This window comes from Poromitra crassiceps, assembly GCF_964638095.1.
Source record: "Poromitra crassiceps genome assembly, chromosome: 2".
Taxonomy (NCBI): domain Eukaryota; kingdom Metazoa; phylum Chordata; class Actinopteri; order Beryciformes; family Melamphaidae; genus Poromitra; species Poromitra crassiceps.
Genome location: NC_139624.1, coordinates 13393923 through 13420450, shown reverse-complemented (window position 1 = coordinate 13420450; position 26528 = coordinate 13393923). Strand labels below are relative to the sequence as shown.

The window sequence follows — 26528 nt, the reverse complement described above, 5'->3', positions numbered from 1 at the left end:
AACGGTTGCTCAGTCTTTGCCTGTCCAGGTCTGGAAGAGGTGGCGGACGACTCCCGGTGAGACACACGTGTGGATCAGCATGGAGGAGGAGAAAGAAAGGAGCTTCTATAAACCACAGCAAAATGATAGAAACATGTTAACTCAAATGTGTGCACTCAAATGAGAAACATGATATCAATAATGCTACTAAATGTTGACCATGTTTGAAACAAAGCCTATGTGTCGGTTTGTTATGTGGTGGTGGTGATGATATGTGTATTGTAAACATAAAATGTGCTACAAACTAACTGATGAACAAAGGGAAAGGCGTTTTGTAAGGGTGTTTTACTGACACGATGTGTGGTGATTTGGTGCAGCCGTCACAATAATGTCTAATGATGTGTATAACACATGTCTGTTTCAGAGGTCAGGACCACAGGCAGAGAGCAGAGTCTCCAGACTCAGGCTACCGGTCTATGAAGAGTGACTCGACTAAAGGTTTTCTTCATCCAAACTTCAGTGATGAACCTGGACCTTCAGACACAAGGTAAGAGGACTGTTATACTGTCAGCCTACCTGAGAAGACTTGAGTAATGATGATGAAGGAACATGTTCTGTAGAATTGGTTCCCTTCACTGTTACTTAGTTCAGTGGTTCTTAAAGTGGGGTCCCTGAGGCAGTTCCAGGGGTCCCCAGCTAAAAACGGCAATAAGTTATTTTCACTATTCTTCCATTCATAAGTAGCACAATGACACAATGCATGACTATTTTGGTCATGGGTTTCATACACTTTCTGTAATAAAAAATCTAAAAGCAACAATCTTATCATATAGGGGTGTGTGGTCTAAGTTGTGTGATGTGTGACTATTTTGGTCATGGGTTTCATATAGGGATGGGAATTTCATGCATTTTCCTTAACCCTTAATTGAACACGTTAACAGTCTATTAATGGGTTAATCATTAACACTGCATACCACAATGAATAAATAAATAAATCAGTGTGGCTTGTGCTTTGGGGGGACGCGACAGCCTGGTTCTCAATGTAGTTCAGTAGCTCACAAAATCCCTCACAGTCCACCATGTTTATCTGCATCATGTCCTTTCCCACCATAAAGCAAATCCTCTGAGTTATTGTCTCTGTTGCATCACTACAGCTTCTTCTAAACAGTCAGATGTGAGTTTAACTTCTGCCTCACGTCGGGTACAACATTGACAATGCAGACTACTGGAGCTGTATTTGAGAACGGCATCGCAATATACTTCATTATTTCTTGAATTACCTTCGACTACTCGCTCGCTCCACTGGAAATAGGAACGTATCAAATCCACCGCGCCAGTTCAGCTCACCCCAAAGTGCTGTGTGTGTGTGTGTGTGTGTGTGATTGTCTCTGTTGCATCAATACAGCTTCTTCTAAACCATTGAGAATTTGAGAACTGCATTGCAATAATATATATAGTTATAATATATAATATAGTTAATTATTTCTTAAATTCTTCTTGACTACTCAGTCGCTCCACAGGAAAAGTGAAGGTATCAAATCCACCGTGCCAGTTCAGCTCACCCCAAAGTGGTGTGTGTGTGTGTGTGTGCGTGTCTGTCTGTCTGTCTGTCTGTCTGTCTGTCTGTCTGTCTGTCTGTCTGTCTGTCTGCCTGCCTGCGTGCGTGCGTGCGTGCGTGCGTGCGTGCGTGCGTGCGTGTCCGATCATTCCCATGCTGGACTTAACGCTATGTTTTGACCGCTTCTTGGCACACCATTTCTGTTTCATGGCCCATCACTAACATGTAACCAGATCATACAGTGACATCTCAAAGCAACAATCTTATCAGATGGGGGGTGTGGTCTAAGTTGTGTGCGTTTATGGGTCTTTAACATGAAAAGGTTTGAGAACCACTGGTTTAGTTGACACAGTATGAGATGATTGTATTCCTGAAGCAAAGCTTGTAGTGAGGATATGATGGAAAGTAAAACATAACTGTTCACTGTTCTGCAAAACAGCTATTCAACAAAAATAGATATTCCTCTGGATTATGTTTTCCCAAAACTATATATCTTCTCTCAGCAAAATACTACACTCAAGACACACACATTCATGTGTTCCACATTTAAATTCACAATAAAGATTCTGAATGAATAGAATATATATATATATATATATATATATATATATATATATATATGGGTGGGCGATATGGCAAAAATATCATATCACGATTTTTTCAGGCAGGATCACGATCCACGATCTTATCATGATTCTTTTTCATATTGGTTTTTAAGACTATTTTGCAAGTTACTGAACAGTACAAGTACAACCAAACTAATTCCAGGGTTCGTACGGCCATGAGAAACCTAGAAAACTCATGGAAATTTAAAATACAATTTGTTTTATAAATATTTTGATGTCATTCATTTATGCTGAGTTTCCAATAATTCATGTGCTAAAAAAGAATGTTCACAAGCATGCAAACACTATCTATCTATCTATCTATCTATCTATCTATCTATCTATCTATCCATCCATCTATGTCTTGGTTCACTGTTATTTATACAGTAGGTTTGGGCGAAGGGACGAATATATTGGCTATCTGCGATTGAGTTGCGTGATTGTCATTTGTCAATTTGCTAATTTAATGGAGAGAGAGAGAGACCGACAGACAGAGCGTGGGGACAGAGCAGAGACATGCGGCTCAACACACACACACACACACACACACACACACACACACACACACACAGCGTTGAGCTTTAAGCAGTGAGAGAGAGGCGGGGGGGGAGAAAATAAGGTGGAGCAGAAACTTTAGGTTAAGAAATTAACCCCTGTTCTCTGAGACATTTGTGAGGTATCTCACTAAGGGAACACGCCCTCTGCACTGTTTCCTAGAAGCATTTATTGCATTACGCCAGTCCTGACTGGCTGACGGACGTGACGTCTGCTCCCTAGGGGGAGGGAGCTTCCCCTACTATAAGAGCCTGACGTCACATCCTTACCCTCAGTCTAAGCAAGCACAACCTCTTCCTCGCTCCAGGCAAGGAGGGCTGTCTGGTGAGATACCTCACAAATGTCTCAGAGAACAGGGGTTAATTTCTTAACCTAAAGTTCTCTTTCAACATTTGTTTCGGTATCTCACTATGGGATATAGAGACTCCCGTATTGTCAGACAAGCTTACCTCGAAGACCGAGAATACAACCAGTTTACGATAGTCAACAGGGACAGTTGGTGTCTCAACCCACGCTCAGCACTGTGTGAGACAGTGTAGGCGCAGTGACATCCAACCTGTAAAATCTGGTGAAGGTGTGAGGCGTTGCCCAGCTGGCAGCCGCACATATCTCCTCCACAGAAATCCCCCGAAACAGAGCCTATGACGTGGCCACTCCACGCGTGGAATGAGCCCGCAGACCCTCAGGGGGAGGAATCCCCCTGCTATCATACGCCATGGTAATAGCCCCCACGATCCAGTGTGACAAACGCTGCTTTGTGAGAGGCTTCCCCAAGTGTGACGTAGCCCACGACACAAACAGTTGTTCAGACTTCCTGAAGCAAGCTGTCCTGTCAATGTATATGCGTAATGCCCGCACCGGGCAAAGCGCATTAAGCCGCTCCTCCTCTCCCGAGGAAAAAGGAGGGGGATGAAAAGCATATAGCTCAATAGGGCGGTATGGCACTGCCGGGTTGAAAACCTTAGGCACAAAAACGGGATTAGGTCTCATTACAACCTTATCCACCCCTGAAAACCGCATGCACGCCGGATTCACCGACAACGCATGTATGTCACTCACGCGTTTAGCCGAAGCCAAAGCGAGCAACAGAGTGGTCTTAAAGGAGAGTATTTTAAGCTCTACGTGATGTAAAGGCTCAAAAGGTGGGCGTGATAGCGCCTCAAGGACCATAGCCAAATCCCACGGGGCAGCCAAGTCCCTTGAAACCGGGCGCAGGCGGCGTGCCCCTTTCATAAACCGACAAATGAGAGGATGCTGACCCGCCGTTTTGTCCCCAAAGCCTATGTGACATGCCGATATAGCGGCTAAGTACACTTTGACAGTGGAGAAAGCCAAGCCTTTATCCAGCAGCCCCTGCAGAAACGTCAGGATCACCGGTACGGGGCTCTGAAAAGCCACCTCCCCGGCTTTTACGCACCACTCCTCAAACGCGCGCCATTTACCATCGTATGCGCAGCGCGTAGAGGAGGCTCTGGCGCTCTGAATAGTCTCAATGACACTTCGTGGAAGCCCGACAGTAGTCAGATTTTGCCTCTCACGGGCCAGGCCCATAGGGCCATGCGCTCCGGATGAGGATGGAAGATCTCCCCGCGAGCCTGCATCAGGAGATCTCTGCGGAGAGGCAGAGGCCACGGCGTGCCGCACAGCAGCTGAATTATCTCCGCCAGCCAGGTTTTCCCCGGCCAGCGTGGAGCTATCAGGATCAGAGCATGGCCCCTCTCTCTCACTCTGGCAAGAGTAGGAGTGATCAGCTCTAATGGGGGAAAAGCATACAGGGGGACACGCGGCCACTCGTGTGCCAAGGCGTCCAGCCCCATCGGCGCGGCCTGACCGGTCAGGGAATAAAACAGTGGGCACTGAGCATCCTCTTCCGATGCGAACAGGTCTATCTCCGCCCGACCGTATTTCATCCAGATTTGGGACATCACTTCGCTGTGAAGTTTCCAATCTTTGTAACGGGGGTTGCCTCGGGACAGCAAATCTGCAGCCCGGTTCAATATCCCCGGCACATGGGTGGCTCTCAGTGACAACAAGTGAGCGTCGCTCCACACAGTCAGTCTGTGTGCCAACATGTGAAGTCGGTAGGAGCGCAGCCCACCCTGTCTGTATACGCCACCACTGTGGTGTTGTCTGTTCTGACCAGGACATGCCTCCCCTTCAGGAAGGGTAGGAAATGCCTTAGTGCCAGCGAGACCGCCTGGAGCTCCAGAAAGTTTATGTGAAACCCCCTCAGCTGTGAGCTCCATGTGCCATTCGCCAGTCTGCCCTCGAACACGGCTCCCCAGCCCGTCAGAGAGGCATCTGTCGTAACGACTTTTCTTGCCAGGATCGTCCCCATGGAGACGCCCGTTGTCAGGAAAGCTGTGCGTCTCCAAGGACGCAGGGCGAGCGCGCACGCCGATGAGACGGAGACCCTGTGGTGACCGTGGTGCGTCGGACTCAGGTTGAGTGACGTCACCCACCGCTGAACCGGCCTCATGTATAACCGGCCGAGTGGGATCACCACAAGCGCTGACGCCATCAGGCCCAGCAACCTGAGACACACCTTGAATTTGAGCAGCGCCCCTCTGCGAAAAAGTGTCAGACAAGCCCGAAAGGCTTCCTCCCTTTCCGCCGACAGACGTGCCCTGAAGGCAACTGAATCTAGATGCAGACCTATAAAAGTGATCTTTTGAGTGGGGGTCAAAACACTTTTCTCCCAGTTTATTGTGAAACCCAGGGCTCCCAGATGCAACATAAGCTGCCTGGTCTGCGCCTGGATATGCTGGGGTGAATCTGCCAGTATAAGCCAGTCATCTATATACGTTGCCAAGCGAATGCCCCTCTCCCTCAGGGGGGCGATCGCTGCCTCGGTGCATTTCACAAATACCCTGGGACTCAGTGAGAGTCCGAACGGGAGCACCATGAACTCGTAGGTTATTCCTTTGAAGGCAAACCTGAGATACTTTCTGTGAGGCGGATAAATATGGATGTGAAAGTAGGCGTCTTTCAGGTCTATCGCCCGGACGCACACTGCGTAATACGGCTGCGTTTGTCAGCATTCTGAATCTGTACCGTCTTAGGTATCCGTTCAGAGCCCGCAGATCCAGTATCGGTCGCAGACTTCCTCCTTTCTTGGGGACCAGAAAATACCTCGAGTAAAAACCGCTGTGGTTCTGTTCTGATGGTACCATCTGAATAGCCCCCTTCTTCTGCAGCGAGGTTATTTCCTCCTGCAAAACACAGGCTTTTTCCCCACGGGCCTGTGACTGCAGTATCCCGTTGAACCGCGGTGGTGTTGATGCGAATTGGAGCCTGTAACCCTTTGTTACAGTCTTTATGACCCAATCTGACGCCACACACGCCCGCCACTGCTGAGCCCGGTCCGCAAGCGGGCCCAAAGCCGGCCTCGTTGCTAACCCGGGCTGAGCAGACACTGTGAGATGAGCCTTCGCGGCACCCGTACTCACTGTGTCTTGCTGGCTTGGTCGTTGCACCACAGGCAGAGCAATGGCTCCCCCATGCGGCGTAACGAGGACTTGCCCGCTCATGTTCCTGGCTTGCGCCACATTCATTATTTTTAATGTTTTTTCTTTTATTGTTTTCACAATATTGGGCTGCGCCCTCGGCTCGTGGCCTGGATGCGCGCCTGTAAACATCTTTAATGAACGTTTTACATTGGGAAGGGAGGGACACTGGTATGTGCTTGTGTAACATTTGAACTGTGTTACACTTTTGCGATACAGCTGTGGCTCCACCGAGCTCTCTGCTGGGCAAACCCTTCTCTTCCCGTGGCTGTGAACTGTGAGCGCCGATGTGGCCTCTGCACGCCTCTTGGAGCCGGAACATGCTCTCTGGAACTGGTTTAGGAACAGAACATCCCTCGGGGGTAGCGAATCGGTCGTCTGACTGGACCCGTCGTCTTCCCCCGGCAACAGCGCACTAAGTACGCCTCTTCTTCCTCGCCCCCGTCGTGGCGGGAGGACCAGCCTGGTCTCCCTGCGTCACCACGGCGGCGAAGGTTTTCTTCACCCACGCGCCTCTCTGTTCTGGCGGCTTGCCGTGTCCCCGTCCGCCCGTCTGGGGTGGGCCGGTGGAGGGCTGTCGCTTGGAACCACCGCGGTAGCCTGGTCGGGCGGCGGCCTGGGCGTACTGCCTGGGTGCAGCAGCGGGGTGGGGAGGGGGTGGCGCTCTCCTGGGCAGGCAGAGGTGTAGCGCTTCACCTTCCTTCTTTTTCTCCTCACAGCGTTTTTGCATGGAGGCAACGGCTGGACCGAACAGGCCCTTAGGGTCCACAGGGACGTCCAGGAGCTGGGTCTTCTCCCTCTGGGACAGGCTGGGTTAAGCCATCTAGCTCTCTCCTGAGTGACCATCATCGCCATGGCACGTCCGGATGATTGAACTGCGCATCTATGCAGACGCAGGCAGAGATCCGTGACCACACACACCTCATCCCACACTTGTGTGGAGGGTGAATATCGCATGTCGTCCTGCAATTCGGCCTGGTAGGCTATTAGCAGGGACGATGCATTCAAAGCCTTCACTGACGTGGCGACACACTTGTACGCTTTCTCCGTCAGTGATGATTGAAAACACTCAGCCTTGGAGGGCAGGCCTGGCCCCGCCGAGGCCATGGTGTTTTTCTGAGTGGGGTGGAGGTGGGAAGCCAACACCGGTTCGACCGGCGGCAGGTGGGCGAAACCTTTCTCTTCCATCCCGGCCCAGTCTAACGACGACCCTCCCAGGACGGGGTTCTTACACGTTAGGGGATTATCCCATGACCGGGTAGCCTCCTCCAAGCACTCAGGGAAAATCGGCAGCAGCTGCTTTGCCGAGGGCTTGGTTGTGGGCAGTCTCCGCCCTTCGTAACGAGACCTTGCGGTTTCGGCGAGGGCTTCGGGCCACACTATGCCTAGCTTTGCAGCCGCTCTCTGGCAAACATCGTGCAGGTCCGTGCCGGCGGTCGGGTCTGGAGGGCCGACGCCGAAGAATCCCACAGCCATCGGCTTTGCAGCCGGTGCGATGTCAAACGGCGCGTAGCCGCTGTCCTCCTCATCGTCGGAGCCCAAGCTGACAGGCTCGTCTCCCGACTCAGAGGCTTCGCCCAAGACGTCGTCTTCCCCGGCCGCGAGGCCGTCGTCAAACTCGTCGTCGGGGCCGGTCAGAGGGATTAGCTCGTCGACCTGGTCGCCCCAGCTCGCCCCCGCGTGGATGTCTCCTCGGGGGCTCTCAGTTAGTTCCTGTGGTGGGGGAGTGGATACCCCCAGCATAGGATCCATCGCAGGCATGCTGGCTTGGCGTGTCAGCCTGCGTCTGCGAGTTTTGTTTGAGAAGCGTGCACAGTGCTCGCAGGTAGTCGGGGATAGCATCGCGTCCTGGGCATGTTGCAGCCCGAGGCACGCTGAGCACACTTGGTAAGTGTCTGCTCCCGAAATTTTATTGCCGCAAATGCACGTCCTCGCCGCCGGAGGGTTGGCTTTACCCGTGGTGGGGATAATTGCCGGCTCCGACATCGCTCAGGCTAGTATGATGGCTAGCCGTAGCAGCTAACGTTTGGGTACGAACTAGCCGCTAGACTCAGAAAGTGGAACCGTACCGTGTCGGGATAGCGCTCGTTGACCGAGGTGTAAGCTCGCTCTGTAAGCAGTGATGCTAGTCCCTCATCCACCGTACTGTCCTTCCGAGGTATGCTTCAGGAGCGAGAAGAGGTTTTAGACTGAGGGTAAGGATGTGACGTCAGGCTCTTATAGTAGGGGAAGCTCCCTCCCCCTAGGGAGCAGACGTCACGTCCGTCAGCCAGTCAGGACTGGCGTAATGCAATAAATGCTTCTAGGAAACAGCGCAGAGGGCGTGTTCCCTTAGTGAGATACCGAAACAAATGTTGAAAGAGAACGCGCTCTCCTGAGAATACGAGGCAGCAGGATGAGGGCAGATTAGGAGCAAATATGCGTCCTCGCATTTAAAATAACTGCCGAGTCCGACTGAAGCAAATGAAACTCAAACTATCAAAAAGAGCAGCCGAGATTCAGACACTTTTTGCGCGAGTTCCGCTCTATCTGCCTGTTTGTCTCTCTGACAGTGCCTGGGAGGTCCTTCGTGTTAAGGCAACTAACAATTCTAACTATCTGTCTGGAAAGGCAGATCGTGAACGATCTAAGATCAACAGTGCCCGCATGTCTGTTTAGCGTGTGTGTGTGTGTGGCATGTCATTTTTAACGCTGTTCATTGTAACGAGCAGAGCGTGTGTTTAGGCTATCGTCCGGCTCCGTCCCCAAATTAATTAACGCTATGATGATACACCTGGGATGACGGGAGGTCCTTCGTGTTAAGGCAAGCCCTGGTTAAGTGTGTGTGTGTGTGTGTGTGTGTGTGTGTGTGTGTGTGTGTGTGTGTGTGTGTGTGTGTGTGTCAAACCAACTACCCCTCCGCTCCGTGTTGTCATGCTGCTGCACTTTGCAAAGTGAAAAGGGGGAGGGGAGGAAAACTTGGGAAGCGTCTTTCACACATAGAAATGCAACTGATAGAATGTGCACTGCGTGTAGCGCGATTCTAACGATCTGTCTGGAAAGGCAGATCGTGGAGCCATTCTGATCATGATCTAAGATCGTCATATCGCCCACCCCATATATATATACCGTATATATACGTGTGTGTGTGTGTAAAGAACCAATGATGATATGTATCAAACATTTGTGTTTGCAGAGGTCAGCACCACAGGCAGAGAGCAGAGTCTCCAGCACCCAGCTGTAAGAGTGACCACTCTAAAGGCAGACCTCCACATAATGAACCTGGACCCCCAGACACAAAGTAAGAGGACTGTAGCATTCAATAACATCATAATATCTGGAAGATGTAGTAAAATCTGCACTTAACTTGATCCAAAATGTAATGAACCTAATAATGTAATAACTTCACCAATAATATAGTAAAATGTACTGGCTGATATTGTAATAATATTTTACTGATAGGATGTAATACATTTCAATATAATAGACCCCAATAATGTAATAAGTTGAGTCAAAGGTTTAAGTGGGATCCTTGCAGGTAAAAAAGGAGTGGAGAGCAGGAGAACTTGGAAAAACTCCAAGGCAACAACTGTTTCAGAAGTAATAATGAAAAAGCCTTTATTGTGGCACGGCTAACAAAGTTCAAACAGGGACCTACGTGTTTCAGCTCAGCAGAGCCTTCATCAGGGTAGAGGCCCAACACAAGAATGCATACACACACACACATATGTATATATATATATATATATATATATATATATATATATATATATATATATATATATATATATAGTGACATCACTCAGCCATCAGTGAGTAGACCTCCCAGACACACCTGTGTCTCACAGAGAACCTGCATCAACAATCATTGTGAACAATAAGGCATCAATAGCCTACATGATGGATAAAGTAAAGAAGGTCCATAATGTCTATGATGTTTTATATAATTGTATATTTCTTCTTTTTTTTATTTTGTTCTTTTATCTATTCTTGTTTGTATTCATGTAACTGCTGTACTGTATGTGTGCATATTGTAATCAGGGCTCCCTTGAAAATGAGAGCATGCTCTCAAGGGCACACCCTGTATAAATAAAGGTTAAATAAAAAAATAAAAATAATAAAGTTTAAAAACAAAAATTGGGTACCCAAAAAGGGAGAGAGACACAGAATGCAGTAAATGCACTGCAAGTGGGAGCAGTGCTGAAAACAATGCCCACAGATTAGAGGTAGTAGGAGGAATCACAATCCCAACCTGACAGGGAGAACTATATACAATCAACAAGTATACAGCCTCCAAAGGTGAGGCAATAGAGGCCCTCACAAGGAGCCACACATTGAAAAGTCGTATAAACAGCCCAACAATGGAATGTAGCTGAGAAAAACAATAAATAACAAAAAACAATCTCAACCTCACATTGAGCCCAGATTCCATTAGTCTACTGTGGGCTGAGCCCAAAAAATGTACTTTAACTACTTAAATCATGATGCAAATATGAATGTAGTTGAACTACCAGCAGGTTGCTGCAAAATGTTGTTAAACTACTAGTTTAATTACATGTAGTTCACTAGTCTCCAAAACACTTTGCATGTCTCTACATCCCCATTTAGAAATAGAAGGATAAAATAGTACAATTGCTGTAATTTAAATTTATACAGCATGTGTTGACACCTGACCATGCACATATTACACTGACTTCCTCACATAACAAAAAATTATGCCCTGCCCTCTACTGTCCTAAAGGGTGTATTACACTTAATGACAGTTAATGTGTAAAGCACACATGATGTTGCACAGAAGTTATGAAGACAGCTTAATCTAAGACAAAACACTTGAAAAGTTCAATTAATTTTGAGGTACTGGTCTAAATGAATAAATCATGGAAAATACTTGAACTGCCCGACACTAAGAGCCCTGAACAGACCTAAGTTTGCTGCAGCGAAAGAAAGAGACAGATTCAATAGAGCCAAAGTCAAGCCCACTTTAGGTATATGAACCATAGATGTGAACCAAGGGATTTCATCCTCCATTTCTTTTTCCATAGACATTTTGTCAAATGCTGATAAAAATACTTTTACTTGGTCAAACCAAGTGATTCAGCTGCAGGTGTTACTCAATTAGTTTGGCCACTTTTCTGCTGTATTGCTGCAGTACACAGCAGGTAAAAGTGGTGTTTTTGTTATTTAAATGTTTTCTTTGTTCTTTACAAAAGACCCCCCAGACTGCTCCCACAGCAGCGTAGCAGCGTCCCCTCACTGCTGCCACAGCAGCTCAGCAGCACCCCCTCACTGCTGCCACAGCACCAAAGAAGCACCTTGAAAACATTGCTCTACTCTGCTGTCCCATTGGAGCGACTGTTTCAGTCGCTGCCGGATGTCCGCTCCCGGCTTATTACAAGCTCTGTCATTGGCTCCGACCATGTCAATCAGAGCGGCTTCCGCTCCCTCCTCCCTGTGTGTCGCTGTAAATAGTGCCCTGCCGCCGCAGTGAAAACAACAACGCTAAGTAGCTAGCCAGCTAATGGCACAAACCTCCACGCTAGCTCATTGCTACATGCTGAAAACGGCAAGTTGGATTGTTGGAAACTATTTTCCGTGGGCAGTGCCGCTAAGCGGCGTCCATGGCAATCCCATTATGGAGACCTGCGGTGCCAGACTCCTCTCACGGTAGGGAGGGGAGGCTGGCCAGCGAGACTAGGGATGCATCAATATGAAAATTGTGACCGATACCGATAACCGATATCAACTTTGCTGTTATGGCCGATAACCGATATTTGCCAACATTTATTTACTCAAAAGGAATTTCAGCATTTCAGTTTAATGTGTTTCCAAACGCAGCTGCTTCTTTTAATTAAGTACTGCTTCACTACCCTGTTTAATTTGATGCAGCTTTTAACACTACTTTTAATCAATAGCACGTCCATCATGTGTCAATCAAATTGTCTCATCCCGCCCACCAGTAATGTAGTGTACACACTATGATCTGTGTACTCAGTGATCGACTGCACTTGACAGGTTTATGTTTGTGTCATCAAGTTAGCAACAAAGATGCTACATGTCTTTCTGTGAAGAGACGCAGGAACAGAGAGACAAGACGCTTCCCTTTTGGCCCAGCAAGTAGCTGGAGCCGCTTATTTCCTAGTACTCTACATATTCCATCGCTGCTCACAAGATAGACTGAATCACTAAGCCAGAACGTGGCAATACCTCAGGCCATATCCCATAGTCCTTTGCGGGCCATGTGACTTTGCCCCTCCTTGCCCAAACCTGTACTCGTGATTTATGTCCACTAGATGTCACCACAACTGATACTTTCCATTAATTCCATACTCTGCTTGCAGCAACAAAAGATAGTTAAAACCTTTTTAGTTGTTTTACTACATTTATAAACGTTTCTAATGTGTCATAATGAATTGCCTTCATCTCCACAGAGAGAGGAAGACGAGTGATGACAGACGGAGACCTGGACTGCAGACATCCAGTCAAACCAGCATCGTACAAAGTAAGACTTGGAGTGTATCTACTGTGGTCACCATTTCTACAACCAGGACTTATTGTGTTGCTACAGACACATTGTTCTTTCTCATGCAACATATACACAGTTTGTGTGTGTGTGTGTGTGTGTGTGTGTGTATGTATACACACACACACACACACACACACACACACACACACACACACACACACACATAACATTAACTCATTGAGTGCCAATGACGACTTTAGTCGTCAATTGCTTTAGTAACGTTGAGTGCCAATGACGACTAAAGTCGTCAATTGCGTTTTTTGACGGTGGGACGTGGATCAAAGCCAGATCCATCTCCTGTAAAATTTTGGGGCATGTTGAATGTGTATAACCTATTTTACCGACCCATTAGGTGGCGACAGTGCTCTCCAGATTAGAGAAAGGTCCGGAAAACAGCAGGAAAAAGCCGTGATCAAAGAGAAACCGCTCATGCTGCAGCCAGAGCCATATAGATTGCTCTGTCTGCAGCTGACGTTGGCTGCGAACAGCAGTCAATCCGCGCCCACAACTGAGCCTCTCTGTCTCTGCTGTATAGTTTCTCCACACGATTAGCCACCAGAAAAGCAGCACCCGACGCCGAAGGGCCAAACCTTTCCCTGCAGTCCGGTTTGGCATTTCCGTGTCGCGCTGGGAGCCGGCGCATAAAAACGGAGCGCTCCGAAAATAGACTGGGTGCGTGTTAGGCTGTGTGTTAGTGTGGGGAGGAGTTTGCAGCTGAGGGGGGAAGAGGGGGGTGGGGCACGCAGGCACCACACAACTACACCACGTCACTACATCAGAAAATATTATCTTCAGACTCAGTGAATGTGCTTGAAATGCTTCTTTCACAAAAGGCGGAATAACTCAGCTTCTAATTTGAAACGTGTCTTTTTGCTCAAAACAACCTTTTTTTTGCAGATGATAGAAGATAGTCTCATCGTTCTTTGTGCGTGTTCGGTGTTTACATAGTAATATCACACAATATTCTGTGGGCCTCGAGAAATCACTGAAAACGCTCTGAAACTCTGGCACTGGGAGCGTCCGTTCTCCAAAAGTGGCTGGCACTCAATGAGTTAATACCAGATACTATACAGTATTTGAGTAACCCTTATTTACTCCTTCATGTCTTCCAGTGGACGGTGCTCTGCAGGAGGTTTTAGATGAGCATAAGATCATTCTGATAAAGAGATGTGGATTTGTGACAGAAGGAACTGAAGCAGGAACTGCTGAAGCAGGGACTGGAACCTCCTTCAACAGGATCTACACTCTGCTCTACATCACAGTGGGACGAAGTGAAGACGTTAATACCCAACATGAGGTGTGGCAGCTGGAGACAGTGTCCAAGATGAAGACCCTCCATGATGCTCCACTCAAACTGGAGACAGCATCCAAGATGAAGACCCTCCATGAAGCTCCAATCAAGTGCCACGACATCTTTAAACCCTTACCTGGCCAAGAGAATGAAAAGAAAGAAAAAGAGATAAAAATCAGAGTAGTTCTGACACAGGGCATTGCTGGCATTGGAAAAACCTTCTCAGTGCAGAAGTTCACTCTGGACTGGGCACAGGGCTTGGAAAATCAAGATGTCAGTCTTGTGATTCCGCTTTCGTTCAGGGAGCTGAACTTGATCAAAGATGAGCCTTACAGTCTTCTCACGCTGCTCCATGTTTTCCATCCAACATTACAGACTGTCACAGCAGAGCAGCTCTCTGTCTGTAAAGTTGTGTTCATCTTTGACGGCCTGGATGAAAGCAGACTTTCAATGGATTTCCAGAACACAAAGGTTGTGTCTGTCGTCACACAGGTATCATCAGTAAATGTGCTGTTGACAAACCTCATCAAGGGGAATCTGCTTCCCTTGGCTCTTCACTGGATAACTTCCAGACCTGCAGCAGCCAATCAGATCCCTCCTACATGTGTTGACAGGGTGACAGAGGTACAAGGGTTCACTGACCCCCAGAAGGAGGAGTACTTCACGAGGAGATCCAGTGATAAAGAGCAGGCCAGCACAATCATCTCCCACATCAAGGCATCCAGGACCCTCCACATCATGTGCCACATCCCAGTCTTCTGCTTCATCACTGCTACAGTTCTGGAGCACATGTTGACTACAGACCAGAGAGGAGAGCTTCCCAAGACCCTGACTGAGATGTACTCATACTTACTGCTGGTTCAGACAGAGAGGAAGAAGCAGAAGTATAATGAGAGACGTGAGAGGAGTCAACAGGAGCTGACGAAGACTGACAACGAAGCTCTTCTGAAGCTGGGGAAGCTGGCGTTTGAACATCTGGAGACAGGCAACCTCATGTTCTACCAAGAAGACCTGGAGGAGTGTGGTCTTGATGTCAGAGAGGCATCAGTGTTCTCAGGAGTGTGCACAGAGATCTTCAAAAGAGAGTGTGTGCACTTAAAGAAGACGGTCTACTGCTTTGTTCATCTGAGCATTCAGGAGTTTCTCGCTGCGGTCTACCTGTTCCACTGCTACACAAACGGGGCTGAGAAAGTACTGGAGACATTCCTGGGAAAAGACTGGGACAAGGAGAGATCCAGGACTGAAAGTAATAAATCCCTGGATGTCTTCCTGAAGAAAGCCATGCTCAAAGCCCTGCAGAGTAAAAATGGCCACTTGGACCTCTTTGTCCGCTTCCTTCATGGCCTCTCACTGGAGTCCAGCCAGAGACTCTTAGGAGGCCTGCTGGGTCAGACAGACAGCAGCCCAGAAAGCATCCAGACAGCCATCAACAACCTGAAGGAGATGGCCACTGATGATTGCTCTCCTGACAGAAGCATCAACATCTTCCACTGTTTGATGGAGATGAATGACCAGTCAGTACATCAGGAGATCCAACAGTTCATGAAGTCAGGGAACAGATCACATAAGGAACTCTCTGCGATCCACTGCTCAGCTCTGGCCTACATGCTGCAGATGTCAGAGGAGGTTCTAGATGTGTTGGACCTGAGTGACTACAACACATCAGCTGATGGACGGCGGAGACTGATCCCAGCTGTGAGGAACTGCAGGAAGGCTCGGTTAGTCCTGGTATCTTATTTATTTATTTATTATTTACTTATGTATTTATGTATGTATTTATTTATTTATTTATTCACTCACACACACACACACACACACACACACACACACACACACACACACACACACAGACACAGACACAGACACAGAGACACACACACACACACACACACACACACACACACACACACACACACACACACACACACACACACACACACACACACACACACACACACAGTAAGGATCCCCATTAACTCATGTCAATGGCACCAGCTAGTCTTCCTGGGGTCTGAATCCAGTCCATCATATTCATACAACATCACATTTGTGTTGTATATGTTCATCAATACAAAATGTTGATGAGTTTAAATACGTTATTGTAGATCCCACTCTGTGCTTTAACACATTGACTGCCAGCCGTTTTTTTCTTGCTGTAGGTAGCTTCTGCCAAGGCGTTTTTTGAGGATTCTGGCTCATTTTACAAGAGCCGAGGATTCTTTTCTGCTTGGACTTGGTGAACATACAATATCTCAAAAGTACTAATAGAATGTGTACTTTCTCTGTCTAAAAGAGTTAGTTTGTAGAGTTAGTAGTTATGTAGATATTAGCCGTTGAGTACAGCATGGTTTTCAGTGTCTGAGGCAGAAAGCTGAGATAATCGCAGTTTTGTGAAATTCAATCAAACAGGCAGAAAAGTCACTTTAACCATTTATTTTTGCCATCAGTGAGACATCAGACATCTGAACAATAGTTGTTTTCAATAATGGAGGAATAATACCATAATAAAATAAATAAATGTCAAAATAAATACAAAACAACAGCAGACCACAGGTCACTCAGCTTTTTTTTTTTTTTTACATGTTTTTTTTTTTTATTGTTTTTTTCGGTTCGTGATCAAACCGGTTTGGGCTCGTACACCGAATCCAGAACTGCTCCAAAATGTAATGGGTACTTCCTTGGCCCATGTTACACCCATCCACAAAGTTACATGAAAATCGGCAGGTGCTTTTTATGTATTCCTGCTAGCTAGCAAACAATCAAACAAAGAGCATCAAAAACAGGCAGTTTTTTTTTTTTTTTTACGACCCATGCCTACTTGTGCCACCGAGCACGGTTCCTCTCTGAGTGGTACACCTCATAGCAGGCAGCCCTGTGTAATGGGACATTACATTCGACACAACGGTAGCGTGTCTCGCTTCTAATACCAAGCTCTGTACAAACTCTACACCTCCTCGTTGGGCCAGCTTTTTTGAGTGAGGCTGGATACATGGCCATGTAATGGCCCGCTAGATCGACATCCAGCCTGCTTGGAGGGTCCAGGTATGGTGCCCGGCCCGGCCTGGTTGCAGGTTGGTCACTGCCCTCCCCCCCACCCCCCACCTCCTCCCCGCCACCCCCCACCCCAGCCCCCACCTCCTCCCACACCCCAGCCCCCACCTCCTCCCCCACCCCAGCCCCCACCTCCTCCTCCACCCCAGCCCCCACCTCCTCCTCCTCCACCCCAGCCCCCACCTCCTCCTCCACCACAGGTCTGGTCCATGCAGTGACAACACTCAGGATGAAAGCCATCAATGTTTTACACTTTCTCTGGCGTTTAGCTGGGTGTTTAGCTTTGTACAGCACAAAGGCGTTATAAAAAGACATTTGAAACATGTACATGACAAACTTGAATGGCCACCTGGATGTCTTCCTGGCAAAGGGATAGTAGGCAATGTTCTGGTCCAATCTGTCTACCCCATTCATGTACTTGTTGTAGTCTACAACGCACTTGGGTTTTGCATGTGGGACCCTCTCTCTGCTGCCTTTCTGCCTGACCTGCACCGTCTCCATCATGTCATCGTGCAGCGTGGAAACCATTTTGACGATGCGCTTGTCTCGCCAGGCCAGAACCATGGTGCCACCATTGTGGCGCATGACAGTTTCCCCCAGCTTCACGGTGTGGTTGGTAACCTTTGTAGCAGGTGGCTCGCCCCTGTTCCTCCTCAGAGTGCCACAGACATGTGTCTGACACTCCAGCAGCTGTGCACACATTCCAACAGAGTTGTAGTAGTTGTCCATGTATAAATGGTACCCCTGCCCTGCCAAGTCCCCGAGGAGGAACTCCACTGTCTCGCCTAGGGTGGACCGCTCACCACAGTAGGGCTTCATGCTGTAGCAGTAACCTGTCTGGGAGTCACAGAGGATGTATGATTTTATCCCATACTTTATGGGTTTCTGTGGGTTGTACACCTTGAAGGCCAACCGCCCACGCCACAGGAGCATCCCCTCATCAATACTAATGTTTTGACTTGGTGTCAACATGGCTCTGAACTTCCCTAACAGGTCATTCAATACTGGCCGGACCTTGTACAACCTGTCTGCACCATCAACATCAAAATTGTTAGAGAAATGGAGGAATCGTGTCAGGAGCTGAAAGCGGTTGCGAGACATGGTTCTGGGGAAGTGGGGGGTAGCAGTCACTTCATTTGTGGTCCAGTACATGGACAGTTCAGGCTTCTGCACGATCCCAGTGAGGAAGTACAGTCCCAAGAAGCTCTTGATTTCTGCCACATCAGTGTCCTTCCACCTCCCAAGCCTTGAATGTGGCAGAGCCTCGCTCACCTGACTGATGCACTGATGAGCATACAAGTTAGTTTGTGCTACAATGGCCTGGAGCAGCTCATCGTCCAGGAAGAGCTGGAAGAACTCCACTGGTTGAGCAGCACCACCACTATGAGGACCCGGTTCTGCTGTGAATGGGATGTGGGTTGGCTCCCAGTCAACGCCACACCACTCAGGACCTGCAGGCCGAGGACGTGTCCCACTTCCAGCTCCATCTGCAAATTATAGAAATACATAATTACCATAAAATAGTGTTTTTTATATGTGTGGTACTGAATTCTGGAGTTCTAGAATTTCTGGAATTCTGGCTGGAACCTGTGATGTGAAAATAAACCTGATTCTGAAGTGTGCTCTTACCCATTTTCCTGGCACTAGAGGCTGTGGCACCAGGTGCTGTACCGCTACAGCTGGCTGCTTCAGGCTCATCTTCAGAGTCTGAAATTCAGTAAAATGAATTGACTGACTGCTGGCTTTTGTACAGTCATAGTAATTACATTTACACAAGTTACACAAGTCATCTCAAACATCGTCTTACCACTGCTCTGTGGACCTTCGCTCCTGGATGGGGCCCACTCATCTTCAGAGTCCTCCACGTCTGGGGAAGACGTGATGTCACTCGACTCGGACTCAGTCAGTCCAGCAGCCGCAACCGCGACATCCAGAGGCTCACCCCGTTCATCATCCGAGACCTCGGAATCGGTCTCCGGCACAAGCTCGTTTCGGACGGAAAAGAAATCAAGCAGTGATCTCTGATCGGCCGATCGCTTGCGTGTGGCCGCCGAAGACCGCTTGCGTTTGGCCGGCATGGCACAAACACGCCACCCGCTCCCAACTAAACTGAAATAAAACAACTACTGCTACGACTAGCTCAAACTGAACTGAAATAAGGCTAATCTACCGGCTACCAACTCGATCAAACTGAACTAGAATAAACTGAACTAGAATAAAGGCTAAATACTAAAATGAACTTACGCTAAGGCTAAATGTGCTAAGCTAACTACAATGAACACTAACTGTAACTACGCGCGAACTAAGTATCTAAACTAAGTCTACTATGAAGACTATACTAAACACTACTACTGTACTAACAACTACAAACTAAATCAACTACGCTAACCAACTCGCTCTAAATCTGACGCTAAATTGCTGAAATTCTCTATGTATAATAAATCGCTATGTAATGCTGTCTCGCTCTATATCTCAAACTTACCTACACCCACGCTGATCAAAGGAGCCCGCCTTCCTTATATAGAAATCTTTGTTAGAGTACTTCCGGGGCAGCGGGAGAGGTCGGATCCACATTCACCTATTGCCCAAGGGCCTCACCTAGTGGAAACCACTGAAAAAACAGTTTGACGACTCAAGTCGTCGTTGGCAGTGAACAGCTGGATTGTGTTTGACGACTCAACTCGTTGTTGGCAGTCAACGTGTTAAAAAGCATATAAGGAAGATCAGCCAAACACTGAAATATAATCTAGACAATTTCAGACAGATCAGAAACTCGCTCACTACTGTGGCATCCAAGATCTTTTTAAACACAATTATTTTTTCTCATTTCTCCTATTGTATGACATGTTGGTCATAAGACATCCCTAAAGCTGCTTGAGTCTCTTCATAAACAAGCCCTGAAAATATTTGACAAGAAACCACGACAACATCACCAATGCCGTATAACCTCCCGATATAAAATGTTACATTTTGAAAATACAATCATGTATTCCAATATCCATATGGTGTTCAAAATAATACATAATGCTGCTCCCTTTGTCCAACTCAGCAGCAGAACAAAGGTTTTATTGTAAACCATAGTTTATAGATATTGACGCAGCTCTTTCAGAGGCTGTGCATGTTGGATAATAATCCCTCACGTCAGCGATGACTGAAGATTGTTTCTACTTGCTGTCACCAACCATGGCCACGCCCCCTTGCACATCACTCCCCTTGAGGGCAGCATGTGGGGTATATAAGGCAGGCGCTCACATCGTTCTGCTCCCAAAATAGTCATTTTTCTTCACTATTCTGTGGAGCAGTGTGCCCAGATCTGAAAGGGCTGCGCCAATATCTATGGTTTACTTTCAAACCTTTGTTTATATTCTATTGGCTCCGCCCTTTCAGAGGCTGGGGTGACCAGGCAGGGTATTCCCCTTTGGACCACCTAGCATCCTCACGGGCCGGGCCCGGGGAGCAGGTGTGGTTTTCAAAGGGGAAAACTCATTTAAGACATAATAGGGAGAATCAGATTCTAGCCTATCCTTTCATGTCCATGAAGCACCATTTGCTTTCTACAGGAAACTCGGGAGGAAAGGGAGATAAATAGTCTCCTGGAGAAGGTACCCAGGCAAGCATGTTGTGCCCTAATAACCTTTCCTTAAGGAGGAGGGACAGGGGAAGTTCCTCTTTAGAGGAAGAAGACCCCTGTTAAGAAAACCCCACCATTTGTCTTGGTTTAGGGTTTGCACTATTTAGTGCTTGTAGAAGCATAGAAAGAGGTATTACCTTCTTTCTCGTGCTCCCAGTACTGAGTGGGTCAGAGAGCTCTCTGAGACATCTCTCAGGTAAAAGCGGATGAAGGGACCAGCTGAGGCCCATCATGAAGCCGCTGCACAGATGTCTGCCACAGACATACTCCTCAACAGGGCCATGGAGGAGGCCATGGCTCTGGTGGAATGTGCCCTGATGCCCTGTGGGGGCTCGGTTCCTGTCTCCATATAGGCCTCTGTGATAGCATCTCAAAACCAATGGGAGAGCTGCTGTGTGGATAGGGCGGCCCCTGGTGACTGGACTCTTTAGTGGACAAACAGCTGTTGTCTCCACCTGGTTTTTGACGTGCGTAAAACATATTGTGTCAGAGTGCGTATTGGGCACAGGCAGTGTGCCACCTCCTCAGAGGGGTCTCTGTGAGGAGGAGGACAGGAAGCCTCTAAGGAGATAGTTCTTGATCTGAAGGAGCTATATAGAGACTTGGAGATAAAGGAGGGTCGTACCCAGGGCGAGAAATTCATTTTGCAAAATAGGGGGGAATTCCCCCTTTAGGTTCTTCAGAAAGGGGGGGTTATTAGATTTTGGGGGGATTTATAGACTTTGGGGGGGATTTACTTAGTCGCCGGCTAAAATTTTTGGTCGTTTGAAGCCAGTGATGTCATTATTCAGTCTTAACCATCAATATTTGGTCATTTTCTCATTCACTCCCATGTCACCACCTGATCTCCCTGCAGGGCTTGAAATTAACTTTTTTGATCACCAGCCAATTAAAGTTACCAGCCAATTAGAATTTCCACTAGCCAAAATGTTTTTCTTGAAATAAACCAGAATATGAGTGCCACTGGGTTAATTTAAGCATAAGTATCAATAAAAAGGAGTTATAGCATAATTCATCTATAAATTACAGTATTTCACTGGTAAATTGTGTGATTTCAAATTGTGTACAAATATTTTTAGTAGCACTTCAAGTGTTAATCCACGCCTGACTGTATGTAACTTTATTTTTTATAAATTATTATGAGAGGGGTTCCCCCTTTTCACTTATACACCTGGGGCCACATTACAGAAACTCCCTATCTTATGTCTTAAGTTAGGATAGGACTAGTTTAAGATAGGATTTTTTCTGATTTCGTATTACAGAAGCAAATCCTAACTAACTTTAGGAATCCTATCTTATCTTGCTAAATCCTATCTTATGTCTTGTTAGGAAATCCTAAATACTCATCCAGCATCGGTTATCAACTTTTCTGTCTGTTACCCTTGCAACCACTAGCAACAGACACCTCCTCCTTTCTCAACTTGCGGGGGGAAGTAGGAGCGCTAGTAGCCTGCTGGCTGGAAAGTTTCAGCCACCCTCACGCGCGAGGTGAAAGAGAGGGAATGGGCTAACATAGCGGAAACCGTCTCTGCCGTTCCTTCCCCCTTGGAAATTGTATGTACCGAGGAGCCAAATTGCTGATGGCTGTTGCTACCTCAGTTAAATTACGTGACATAGCAGGCTGAGATATTTTGGGTATGTCGGCCACTTCAGTTTGAAAATCTCCCTTCGCAAAAAACCGAAGTGCATTTGGGCAAGTTGTACTACCGGCAGAGGCAGAGCCCCGTGTCACCTATAGTCGGTCTCTCCAACACAGGTCTCAGCTCCTCGGCTAGCTGCAGTATCATGTACCGGGGCAGTCTGTATCGATTAACGAGTGTTCTGTCATCAAAACGCAAAACGTCATTCGGGTCCCGCATGAGCCTCTCGGCAAATAAATTGCGCCTGTTGACATTTTGTTGGTTTTGCAAATGTAATAGCAGCGCAGCCATAACGTAGGTAGGTAGGCTATAAATAGGATATAAATTATAACGAGATGCAAGATGGCTGTTGTTCCAGTTGAAAATAGCGTAAATTAGTTAGGACAGCATAGCTGGCATCTTAAAGTTAGGAGAGCTTTTTTAAGATTTTGGGGAGTTGGGACGCTTCTGTAATACGCTTTTCCCATTTTAAATTAGGATGAGAATATTGACTTAGGAACTGTTGTTCTGTAACGGGTGTTTTCCTAAATCAAGTCCTAACTCTAATTACCATGGTTACCAATCATTTAGGATAGGATTTGGAATTTAGGAAGTTTCTGTAATGTCGCCCCAGGGCCCCCAAAATGTCTGCACACCTCTGGCTGCATCTTACTCTCAATGCAGCAGCTCACTTGTATGTTTCACTCATGTTTCTCTCTCTCTCTCTCTCTAGAGAAATAGAAATCGTCCGGGTTTGTCGATGAAAGCTCACTTTTTTATCAGCAAACGTTCAACACGGCTCCACACGGCTGAAAGCAATCAGGATCACGCCTGGCACGGGTGCTGCGTGTCAGGATCGTTAACCTCATTCTCTGAATCAACTGGCACTCAGCATCGGGAGGATTAACTTTACTATTACAGTAACGTCGTTATCGATATCAGGTTCTTCATCATAAACATCACTGACACTAGAGAGTAGTGTCGAGAGAGGACAGAGTGAGCGTGCTATGACGGAAGTGAAATTTGGTCCGCGGGTCGTGTAACCATCTAACGCGTCCACCAATCGTTTGAATGCAAAGCAACGTTCTGCACCAACATAAATGGGTTCACGCATCCAATGCAGGATTATTCCCCCTTTATCAATTCAAAATATGCAGGAATTCAATAAAAATATGTATGAATCCTGCAATCCCATGCCCACATTCAGGCCCTGCATAACACATTTGGTGACAGGCCTAGCCTTGTCCAACGCTCCTGTTCAGCAGTCACCACGGTCTGCCTCTCAGGAGTTGGATCATAGTTGGGAACTACGACGCATTCGTGCGTTCTGGTGCTCCCAGTATCAAAGATAGGCCGTCCTCCTGAACCTGTGTTAGGAGATGTGAAATCACGGGGACAGGAGGGAAGACATACAGGAGGGACTTGGGCCAGGGCTGATGGGAGAACGCGTCTACCCCTAGAGGGGGTTTGTCTCATGTGTTCAGAGAGAACCACAGAGGACATTGCACATTTTCTTTGCTTGCAAAAAGGTCCACCTCTGCCCTGCTCCTTGCACTAGATCAGGTACCAACTTCCATTCTCCTGGATGAGGACCATCACGTGACATAAGGTCTGTGGCTTGATTTTCCACCCCTGGAATAAAAAGAGCTTTGATGGATAGCAGATGTGTTTGTGACCACATCAGCAAATCCCTTGCTATTTCCAGGAGTGTGGCGGAGCGTGTCTCCCCCTGGCGGTTGATGTACGCCGCTGTGGTTGTGCTGTCTGTTCTGACCATCAACATATAATAGATGGACTGAGGACCTGGTCCCGTTCAGTGAAGCCGCTGCAGTATAGGTCACAAGGCCCGCCTCCCCATGTTAGTGGATGGGGAAATGGACAAATTAAACAATCACAGTACACGTTAGATAATCTTTTCCCAAAGGTGGTTTGTATCGTTTTAGATAGTTATTCTCATGCTAATGCCTGTGCAAGTGGTCATTTTTCTGATCAGTGTGTTTTTAATTAGTTATTTGACATATAAAAAGGGATGATTGACAGCTGTGGCAGCCAGTCTCAAGCCGTCATCTGGAGAGGCTCTTCACCTTATAGATCTAGTTTACAAAGAGAAGATACTTCTTGGTAAAACAGTAGGAAGACACTGCTTGATCTGTCTAGCAGACCGTATATCGATGGACATTGTTTTGAGAAAGGTGCGCAAGGAAGTAACGTTGGTTGGGGACTGAAGTAAGTTCAGAAAATATGTTTTATGAGTTACTCCAGCTACGTTATCAGTTATTTTAATACACAATGGTTTTAACCGATGAAGGCTAGTGTAGCACCTGTAAGAATGGTCGAAGAAGCATTTGTTTTGATACATGCAGATCCCTTTGATTTATTATGTTGTGCACTGACTGACATTAGTTTTCTGTTGATTTCTGTTAGATACACTTATTTTCACTCACCAGTAGGTGGCAGTGTAAGGTGTCTGTGACATAGCACTACAAGCCTCTGTAGAAGAAGACGAGTAAGAGAGAGACTTGAGAAGCGTGTGTTCGATGCGGTTGTATCTTGAGACATCAGAAGTTTTTGCCAGCCTTGCCGACCGTGTGAAGTAATAAATTAATATTTTCCTACACCTTTACTGCTGTCGCTGTGTAAGTGGTGTAACAATTTGGAGGTTCCACCGAGATAAAAGCAGTACTTCACGGCGGAAGAGTGAGTTTTCCAACGGGAGAAAAACACGAGGTGTGTCAGTGCATGACAACAGGTTAGCAAGCTAGCAGCTAGAGAGCTAAGCTAAGCTAGGCTATCGTTGCTAACAGTTGCGTCTAGCTCAAGACACCGAGCCGTTTTTGTTGTTTTTCCGAGTGATAACGAGTGCAAAACATTGAAGCAAGATGTCGGAGCACCGAGAAGAGTTTCTCATGGACATTGAAAAAAAGTTGCTTGAACTGAATGTACAGCAACTACACCGAGTTTGTGAACAGTGCGATATTGCCGGCAGAGACAACGAGGCAATTAAGGACAAAACTCGTCGTGCACTGGTGAAGCACGTTATAAAGTTTTGCGAGCGTGACGAGTTGTTGCAGAAGGAAGACGAGGGCATGTCTGCGCTTTTGCAACTGAGCGATGTACTGGACGCTCTGCTGCGAGAGAACCCAGCGGAGACGGATGGCGCGGGAGCACCAGCAGTTTCCTCTTCACCTGTGACCACCGAGGAGGGGGAGGAGACAGCTCGCCTGCAGCAGCCTGCGTCGGGAGGACAACGAGAGGACAGCAGCACACCGCTTCAGCCATCACGGGAGACAGCAGCAGCGCGGGGTGATGGAGCTCAACACAGAGGCAGAGATTCCATTAACACCGGCTACTATGCTTCTTCCAGTGGTTTCAGAAAGGACTTCAGGATAAACGGACATGTTGGTGAGTCAACCTCAAGAGACAATTTAAGCTTTAGTAGCCTGGAGCACCAGATTGAAAGTGGCATAAGAAAGGGCTATCCCAACATGGAAATCGTGGAGGCAGTGATACGTGCTGTAAGCCCTGGGTTGAAGCTGAGGAGTTATTTAGAGGGAAAAACAGATCTCACCCTTGCTACTCTCAGACAGATATTAAGAGCCCACTATGCAGAGAAGGATGCAACAGTATTGTACCAACAACTGACAAAAGCTGTACAGGGACCCGGAGAAACAGCACTTGACTTTCTGGTCCGAGTACTTGACCTGCGGCAAAAAATATTATTTGCTTCTGAGCGTGCCCAGTCTGGCCTGAAATACAACAGGGAGTTAGTTCAGAGCCAATGCTCTCAGTCCATTATGACAGGCTTGTCAAATGATAACATAAGAGCAGAAATGAGGATGTATCTGCAGGATGAGAATAGTAGTGACGAGCTGCTGCTACAGAAAATGCAGACTGCTCAATATAATGAAAATGAGCCGGCCCAAAAGATTAAAGGCGCTGTCAAAGCCACACATAGGGCAAGTCTGAACTCAGTAGAGAAGAACGGGGATGAAACTGACACTTTGTCAACCACTGTTTCAGCTAAACCTAGCAAACAGACCAAAGAAAACACCCTGTTTATAAAAATAGAGGAGAGCAATACAGCAATTAGGGAGCTCACAGGCCAAGTAGCATCTCTTGTGCAAACTGTCCAGCGTGGCAGACAGACAGGTGATAATAACCCACCCAAAACACCTGCTAATGCTTTCAGGAGGCCAAAGAGACGATGTGTAGCATGTGAACAGGACAACAG

The 26528-nt window shown here is 47.2% G+C and overlaps 1 protein-coding gene across 1 annotated transcript in view; it reads left to right on the top strand.

The window, feature by feature from the left end:
• Window positions 1-24084, top strand: part of LOC310798410 (NLR family CARD domain-containing protein 3-like) — a gene marked incomplete at its 3' end in the record, with an annotated part of 28936 nt that extends 4852 nt beyond the window's left edge. The window contains exons 4-8 of the mRNA XM_083660960.1: window positions 404-526; window positions 9379-9483; window positions 12611-12735; window positions 13818-15714; window positions 24003-24084. Of these exons, the coding sequence (XP_083517086.1) occupies window positions 404-526; window positions 9379-9483; window positions 12611-12735; window positions 13818-15714; window positions 24003-24084 (2332 nt within the window). The remainder of the gene's footprint in view (window positions 1-403; window positions 527-9378; window positions 9484-12610; window positions 12736-13817; window positions 15715-24002) is intronic.
• Between the last annotated feature and the right edge of the window lie 2444 nt (window positions 24085-26528).